The sequence below is a fragment of the Eretmochelys imbricata genome, chromosome 1, assembly GCF_965152235.1.
Source record: "Eretmochelys imbricata isolate rEreImb1 chromosome 1, rEreImb1.hap1, whole genome shotgun sequence".
NCBI classification, from domain to species: domain Eukaryota; kingdom Metazoa; phylum Chordata; order Testudines; family Cheloniidae; genus Eretmochelys; species Eretmochelys imbricata.
In genome coordinates, this window is record NC_135572.1 from 34,725,357 (window position 1) to 34,734,345 (window position 8,989).

General features: G+C 37.7%; 1 protein-coding gene and 1 non-coding gene across 2 annotated transcripts; both read right to left on the reverse strand.

The window, feature by feature from the left end:
- Positions 1–661: 661 nt before the first annotated feature.
- Positions 662–8,437, reverse strand: LOC144257690 (collagenase 3-like). The gene is made up of 10 exons (XM_077805767.1): positions 8,315–8,437; positions 7,981–8,222; positions 6,644–6,792; positions 6,420–6,545; positions 5,031–5,192; positions 4,277–4,394; positions 3,318–3,451; positions 2,797–2,956; positions 1,891–1,994; positions 662–762 (listed from the first exon to the last, which is right to left on the reverse strand). Exons 1-10 carry the CDS (start codon positions 8,435–8,437, stop codon positions 662–664), a joined length of 1,419 nt encoding a protein of 472 aa, XP_077661893.1.
- TRNAK-CUU (transfer RNA lysine (anticodon CUU)) lies at positions 7,637–7,709 on the reverse strand. The gene has a single exon. It is a non-coding gene; the product is annotated as a tRNA-Lys (tRNA).
- Positions 8,438–8,989: the final 552 nt, after the last annotated feature.

The following is an 8,989-nucleotide window of genomic DNA, read 5'->3' on the forward strand; positions in this document are numbered from 1 at the left end:
TTTCCTCTGAGCCTAGTTTAGGCACATTGCTGTTTCACCATCCTCACTCTGGTTTCTTGTAAAGATGCCATGGTCAGTGGTTTCCATGGGGACATGCCAGTATGAAAACATTTCCACATTCTATAGCTCCAATATCTTAAGCTGGTGTCTCCACACTCCTGGTGTCAGTCCTGCTGTCCTGACCCATTCTTTACATGCATGAAATCCCCAAATGATCTAATGGATTTTTTACTAAGGTACAGACTGCAGGATTAGCCCTAATTACTTAAATAGCAGTCACCATTGCTCTGTTCCTAAGAGGTACCAAGAACCTCTTGCAAGATGCTCAGCACCCTCAAATTATTGGAATTGTTGTGATACTTGTGATCTCACAGGATGCATTCAGCATCTTGCAGGGGGATCTGGGTTAGTTCTGCATTGATTTTAAATGGTCTAATGTCCCTTGAAATGCTAATCATTTTCTTCTCTCCGCCTATTAAATTAATTCAGTTCCAGACTGACATAAGCTATATAGTTCCCATATATACAGTATAGCTTTGGTGGTAGATAAACAGAGTTTGTTCACAGAATCATTCTCTATAAATCCCTATTCCCACAATAATATTTCCATTTGCTATAGGCTGTTCTACAGCCTGCAGCATGGTACCCAAATAGAAAGCGATTAGCACCAGAACATGGAGTTAGTTTTCAAGACACGAACAATTCTTTTACTCCAGATGCTATATTGAAACTGCAGTGGTCCGTTGAAAAAGTAGATGTAACCTATGGGGAAAAAGACTTGTTAAAAGGAATTGCAAGCAGAAATTAATGCCATTTGTTAAAAGTATTACTCAAATAAAAAGAAATCCTGGGTCTTCAGACTAAGTCTATTCAGCAAAATGATTTGCTATTTGAAACTCTGAGCTAAATTTTCAAATTAGCCTCATTCTGGCTCTTAAATTAGTGCCAACAGTCAATATTTGGGATGCTCAGAAACTTGGTTCTTCTCTTGTACATAGCACATGCCTGTGAAAATCATGTGATTACTCATTTATTTAATTCTCTGATTTGCAAATGCTATTTAAAGATGATATAGTCTGGTCTCAGAGACATGGACACATTGTGTAGAGTTCTGACGCTGAGTTCTGACCCAGGTTTTACCAGAGACCTGTTGGGTGGTTCTGGAAAAGATACTTCACCTTCCTTTCTGACAGGTTTCAGAGTAGCAGCCGTGTTAGTCTGTATTCGCAAAAAGAAAAGGAGGACTTGTGGCACCTTAGAGACTAACAAATTTATTTGAGCATAAGATTTCGTGAGCTACAGCTTATGCTCAAATAAATTTGTTAGTCTCTAAGGTGCCACAAGTACTCCTTTTCTTCGTTTCTGAGTTTCCCTCCTACAAAATCCTAAAACCTGCCCACCAAACTCACTCTTTTGAATATATATAAAGCACTGTACAACGACAAGTGTTCTTATCAAAAAGGAAGGAAACAATTTAAAATATCAGGAAATAACACATGGTGATTAGAGCTGGCTGAAACTTTTCAAATGGAACACTTTTCTATTAGAAAATGTTGAATGAATATCACGAGAACATTGATTGCACTGAAAATTTTGACAAAATCATTTAAACATTTCCTTTCTATAAGATCAATATTCTTTGTTTCAACTTTATTGCTTTGATTTTCATAGATTATGTTACTTGAAATTTAACATTTCTATAAGATCAAAATGAAATATTTTTAAACTGAATGGGATAAGGTTGTTTCAAAATTTCCAAAATGAATTTTTTTCAGAAATTTCATTTCACAGGAAAATTTCAACTTTTTGTTTTGCTTTGGGACGGAAGAAAATTTGTAAATGCTGGGAATTCGGACCACTTTAATGATAATAATGAAAGGGAAGAAATACCATTTTTTTGGTAGACTGCATCCACTCTATTGCCAATTCCTGGGAATTCTTCCTCTATCAGTTTGGGGTAGCCTTTTTCCATAACTTGGTTTTCTTCATCATAGCTATGTTAAACATGGAAAAAATACAAATTCAATGAACCTGCATGGCTTGCAATCTGACAAAAGTCCTATCACCTTTAGGTACCTTGTTCAAAGATACCCAAGTTGTAAGTGGCTGGAAGTCGCTAGATTGTCTATGCCAAATGAAATGGTGAGTATAAGTTCAATTCTCCAGGCCTCCTTATACCAGAAACACAACCTCAGCTGGTACAAGAACAATAAAGGTAAATTTTTAAAGGTTGGTTAATAAACTACAGAATTGAAAGGCTAGATTCTACATGGATTGTACGTAGGTATATAAGGGTGATGGTGCTGCATGTCTGTCACTGGAGCAGGTAGGCAGAAATTGTCAGGGGATGGATGGAACATTGGCTCTAAACCCAACTCATTGGCCAGCACAAGAAAACTAGAACAAAGTGGGTCATATTGGCTGCCTGTTTAGGGCAGCAGTAACTTACAACCCTGTGCCACACATATCCAGGAAGAGGGAAGCAGGGAAGGAATTGTGTCTAAGAGGTATATCTGAGTTATAGTTTCTCCTGGGGATAAATTCTTACGACCCTCTTCTCAGGGTTGTGCTGAATGTCATAATTTAATCTTAAGTGTTTATATAATTTTGTTACTTAAATCTTTATGGTACATTCTAAAGAGCTGCTATCCCTATAAAACTTTGAAACGAAAGAAAACATATGATCTATGAGGCCATAAGTGTCTACGCTGAAACAAATAAACAAAAAATTGGCCCTTTTGCACACAGTTAAGCTTGGCAGAATTGAAAATAAGAACTCATAAATCTCTAACTTACCTCCAGTACTTGTCTCCAGTAAAAAAGAGAGTCTTGCCAGTGTCTTTAATGTGGACAGCCCCATCTATTGTTTTCATCTCTCTGGGGAATCCCAATTCATATATTTTTTTAGGGTACCCTTCAACTATGTCATAGCCATTCAGAGCCCAGAATTTCCTGCCTGTAAATAATGATGACAAAATGTTAATCTTTTATGAGCATCAATGGAAAGGTATTAGAAGAGTAAAACCCAGCAATAATTATTACATTGTTATTATTTGACATTATTAGTTTTATGTGACTTAGATTACATGGGGCCAGATCCTCACCTGGTGTAAAATGAAGCTATTACACCAGATGAGGACCTAACCTTCTAGTCTAAATTCTGTACTCTCTAGCCCATTGAAGATCTTGTAGTGTTGCCTGGGGTGAAACCAATGGAAGTTTGTCTGAGTGAGGACTGTAGATTTAACCCTAAGTAGTTTTATTCAATGAGATTGATTAAGATACTTCCACTTTTCTGCCATTTGCAAAAGGCTTACCCCTAAATATGAACACATGATCTTTCATGGGGTTTTCATAGGCAGCATCAATCTTGTTTGGAAGTTCTGGCCAAAATGACTTAATTAACACCAGTTCTGCATCAACCATCTGAGGATGTAGGCGCCAGAAGAACCTAAGTCAGAAAGAGAAAATGGGCTTTTTATCATCTTCTTTATGATATCATTTTCACAGTGTTTCACAAATATTAACTAATTTTGGGTTCTCAGTCTTTTCTACAATGCGGAACACATTTTAATTCAAGAAGAATCTTATAGACCTCCACTTCCTCTCTGAGCCATGATGGTTCAGACTACCTAGCTCATTCATAACGTGAACACTTCCACAGAAGAGAACAAACCGATGTCTTGATTTCATTTTGTCCAACCTTTTTTCCTTAAGAAGAGAAACTACAGATTAACTTGGCAGTGCACCACGTAAGATTGCTGCGTGCCGTGCAATTTTGCCCAGAAAATTAAATAATCTCTGAATTTTAGAGAAAAATCCAGTGCAATCCCATGAACCAGTAAGTATGTCTGCTTGATCGTGTGGAGACTGAGCCCAAGTAACTCCAGTTTCACATGAATTTAACTGCATTGACTTCCAGGAATTCTTGATTGTCACCAGTGTGACAGGGAGTCAAGCCCATATTTATGTTATAAAGGCTGCTTAAATGTGAAATGCTGTATGGCCCTTACAGTTATTTCTGTTGATTTTCCAACCTATTTTAGTTGTGCTTAGAAAAAGAGATGAACTTCTAAGGGAGAAAGATAGCAGATTTTTTGGAAGATAGAAAAAGATCTAATCAATTATATTTTCAGAAACAAATGATAAAGTAATGGAAATTAAAAAGGTTTTGGGGCCAGTGTCTTTTCTCAGATGTACCAAGTGTAGTTCTAGTAGTGAGCTGGCTGGGCCCTGTACAGCAAAAGAAGCATATCGGTAAACCACACATTGCAACCTGTCCTTGAAGATCATCATTTCTCCTCGAAGTTCTGTTATTGCATCAAGTGACAAATTTTCATCACATTTCTCTGGAGTTTTGGGGTGTTCGGGGTTGGGATCTCTGTCTCCTGCACCTGTAACCATAAATTATAACTTAGCTTTGACTGCATTTGTTCTTCTTCCATGTAAGATAACTATGTACTAAATGGGACACTGGAGAGTCCACCAGTGCCAGAATGAATACAACCATCAAGGACAAACTGTCTGGACTAATGATATTCACTTTCCCTTCTTATTCTTCCTCTGGCAAATCATGTCCCTATGTTTTGGGGTTTAGTTACATTGCAAAGACATTTGCGGCTAAAACTAAATGGGTGCCATTGACACCATGTCTTTAGGGCCTCTGAGAAGATTGCTTCCTCCCAAGGTCTCCCCTATGGGCATTTCTGTTTCTCCTACTTCATAGTCTTTCATCATCCTCCCATGGGAGACAGCTCAGGGACCTTAAGTCCACTAAAGCAGGTAACCAGCCAGCAGCAATCACCTGTGCACTTGACACTGCTTGCTGCAGTTTCTACCTGAGTGTTAAATGTGGATATCTTCTGACCCTGAGGCCTGGTTCCCAGGATCCAGGGTTTCTATCTTAATTTACCATGGTAGTGCAATTGAGCAATAGGAACAACAACAGCAGATTGCTCACCCTAAGGTAAATTGCAGTGCAACATGTACATTCCAAGATACATGGATAAAATGGCAAAAGGAAGACAAACCATAGAGAGCTTGGATCCCTTGCACATCATCGTCAGGAAGCAAGAACCCAGTGTTGCCAGTGTAGGTGTAAATAGGGAACATCAGAGCTCCCGAGTCTCTGGAGTGCTCAAGTCCCAAAGAGTGACCAAACTCATGGGCAGCCACAAGAAACAAGTTGTATCCTATAAGAAAGCAAAGCAAATGCAAAAATACTTGTTAAAACAATATACACATGTATCTGAATGCAGTTTATTGCCTGATCCTCTTTCACAATGTCTTTTTTGCACTGATGATACAAAACAATTATATAGATCTCTACATCGTCTAAGAAGTGAACATACATGAAATAATTAACCCTAAATATTATTAACTCCATTTTACAGATGGGGATGCTGAGATACACAGTCCAATCCTGTTGTCTTCATTCAAGACAATGGGAATTTTGTTTGAGTAAGGGCCTAATAGCCTGAGTCCTTTAAGTTTTTTCTTATACTAAATTGTATTTGAAAAATTTCCCACTATCACCAACCCCAGTTCAACTCAATCATCTTAGCAATGTTGGAAATTGTAGGGTGAAATCCTGGTCCAATGAAGTTAATGGAAGTTTTGTCAGGATTCCATCCCTAGTGTAGGTAGTCCATTGACCATCAATGCTATTTCCAGCATTGGATCAAATAAATCTGCTCCCAGCAAAGCTAGATGACACAGTGCTGAAAAACAGTGTCCGCAGTTGAAAAAAACTTAGTGACAATTGGATCCATTTTTCAAAAATGGCTCCTTGTGCAGACAAGGGCAAATATTTTCAAACTTCATAAAAGTGGCCTGATTTTCAGATATGGTAAGTATCTACAACTCCCACTGGCTCTACTGCGGGGTAACACCATCTGTCTGAGATCCAAGCTGGACACCCTCAAATTGCAAGTGAAACAATGAGATATTTGAATAGTAAAAAACCCAAACTGCCTTGTTTCTCTGGGTTCATGGATCATGTGATTCATTATTCTGGTGTATTCAGACAACTGACAGGTATTCTAGAAGAGAGTTGCAAATTTCAAATTTTAACACAAATAATTGTTTTGTCCATAATTCATGCAAGACGTGCACCATACTCCTATCTACAATCTGGGATTAAAAACAGCTCCCTGTGACTTCAGTAACCAATCACGCAACATGAATAATAAAAAAACAACTACAGAACAGTCAAAGCAAACTGTTTACAAACAACATATAGGGTGAAAATTATCCATCCAAAGTATCTGGCAAATATTCTGAATAGCAAATACATTTTATGAAATCAGGATTAGATTGTGAATGATTTGCTATCCAAAAAGGACAAAATTCATAGCCAATATTATTTGAAACAAATAGTGCACTCAGCTCTAGTTAAAATGTTCTTTTGAACAGGTTACCTCTGGAATCAGTTGACCAGGTTTCATCATCGTCAAAATGGGCATCTCCTCCATAATTTGGTCCAGGAGGAAAAGCATGAGCCAGTAATCCAGAAGGTCCATCAAAGGGATAAAAGTCACCATGTTCTACAAAGCAATATTTAAAATACCGACAGCATTTACATCTCATCTTTAAACAGGTGAAAATATAATTAAACTGCCAAAAAGTAAACTTTCTCTGTTACCTTTAGTTCCAAAGGAAATCATGATATCAGCAGTGCCACTGCGAATTCTAGTAAAGTTCAGTGGTGTCACTTCAGACCAAACCTTGAATGCTTTTTTGAATGCTCTGTCCACTTCAGCACGTGTCAGATCTCGAGTGTAATTCACAATTCTATCAATCAGATAAAATATCTTCAATTAACTTTTCTGCAGGTCCAAGGAATTTTGCAATGTACCTCCATGAAAACCTACTTTTGACTGGGAGACAGTCATTTCTCAAAAGCTATCCCTAAAGTGCACTTACCTCAGAAGAAAGAATTGGATTACTAATGTACAGTACTCCAGAAATAAAAATGTACATTTCCATCTATCAGTATCATTCAGAAAGATAATGACCTAACAGTTTGGGATTTGGGGTGTGTTTTTTGTTTTTTGGGGGTTTTTTTGCCATTATTATACGCACTAGAAAAACCCCAGAAAACAAAAAGTTTGTTCTTTATTAAGATATTTTGTATAGATAATATGGGACTTTATTCAGTATATTTTACTAAAAATATTTTGAAGAGATATGAAATATCTCATACACCTGACCATTCTGGAGAGACAATACATGATCAAGGAGACATTGAAGAGATACAACGGTCACCATTACAAAACAATGTTTGTTAACAGTTTATTACATAGCATTATCAGAGATACCACTTATTTCCATATTCAATACATAGGGAAAATAGCCCTCTCTCTTTCTTATCACTCTTTGGTTTCCTGCAAATATTGATAAGAAAGAGAGAGGGCTATTTTTAATGGCACCATTGTATCATATTGTGACCACAGAATATCAGGATTGGAAGGGACCTCGGGAAGCCATCTAGTCCAATCCCCCACTCAAAGCATGACCAATCCCCCATTTTTACCCCAGATCCCTAAACAGCCCCCTCAAGGATTGAGCTCACAACCCTGGGTTTAGCAGGCCAATGCTCAAACCACTGAGCTATCCCTCCCCCAGCACAATCAAATGCCCAACATGGGGCTTGAACCCACAACAATGAGATTAAGAGTCTCATACTCTACCAGCTGAGCTAGCCAGGCTGACTGATAGCTGAGTTCATTAAAGAAATTTAGATAGGGCCTGATCCAAAGCCCACTAAAGTTAATGGTAAGACTCACATTGAGTTCCATGAGCTTTGGATCAGGGCCATATAGATTTTAAAACTGCAGCATGAGATTTTTACAAAGTCTGGACTAGCCTTTGTTCTTGCTGAGCTTGTCAACCTAATATACGACATAATGGCTGTTGAACACCTATATAGCAGGATAACTTGAAAATAAGAAACAATAACACTAAATGTTATAATTTTACCTGTATGTTAAATTATTTTTTGACCACTTTAGTTTTCTAGGGAAAAAGTTGTATTCCCCCACATCGGGGACACCACATCTTGGCTGTTGCATCAGCTCATATGTTTCTTCATCTAATATGCCAGTCACCTCCAGCCCAAAAAAAGACTGCATTTCTCGAAGTTTGGCTGCCACTGAGTTGGCATTCTTCTTCCTTATGCCAGCAGGATTGGAACGTAGGTTGTAATGTGTCTTTAGATAGCGCTAGGGGAAAAAAAATATTATTTCCAGTTTCCAAAGAACAAAGGCAATCAAACAGCCGACCTTAATATGTGAAGATTGATTTTATACTGTACCTCTGCAAACTGAAGGTCTTCCGTTGTGAATTCATCGCTGTCTTCATGGGGAATAGGCAGTGTCAAACAGCATGACAAGCCCAGCAAGAAAAGGAAGGCAGCTGCAAGGCTTGGATGCATCATGCTGAATTCTTGGGTTCTGAAACTCTGATTTTTTAGAGTGTAAATACCTTTACTTTTATAGACCTAAACTGGTGAGTCATCTCTTGTGGACAAATTAGAACATCCTTGTCATTGCAAAGTAAAGATGCTTACACAGCTGGTTTATTTCTTCATTCCAAGAAGTCCTGGTTTGGGCATCTGTGGTCCCACTAAGGGCTTAGAAACTATATCTTTATATAAACATGCTCTCAGCATATTTACAGATGCTGTGGGAATTTTTGTGTAAAAGCAACTCAGCATTATTTCTTTATTTTGCAATAACTTACACTGACCTACTTTTTTGTCTTTGATAGGATAATTACTTTCCTTTTATTTTATCAGACAAAGCGACACTATATGACAAGCTCTGTGAACAGATGGATTGTCTTAAAGTAAAATAATTGCATAATTTTAATGTCTATAGTAATTCATTAGCACATCAATTGTTTTGCAAACTTACCATCTTGATTCATAAGACAACAACAATGTGGAGTATATTATATTACTAACATGTTCCTGTTTTGGGGTTTGTTT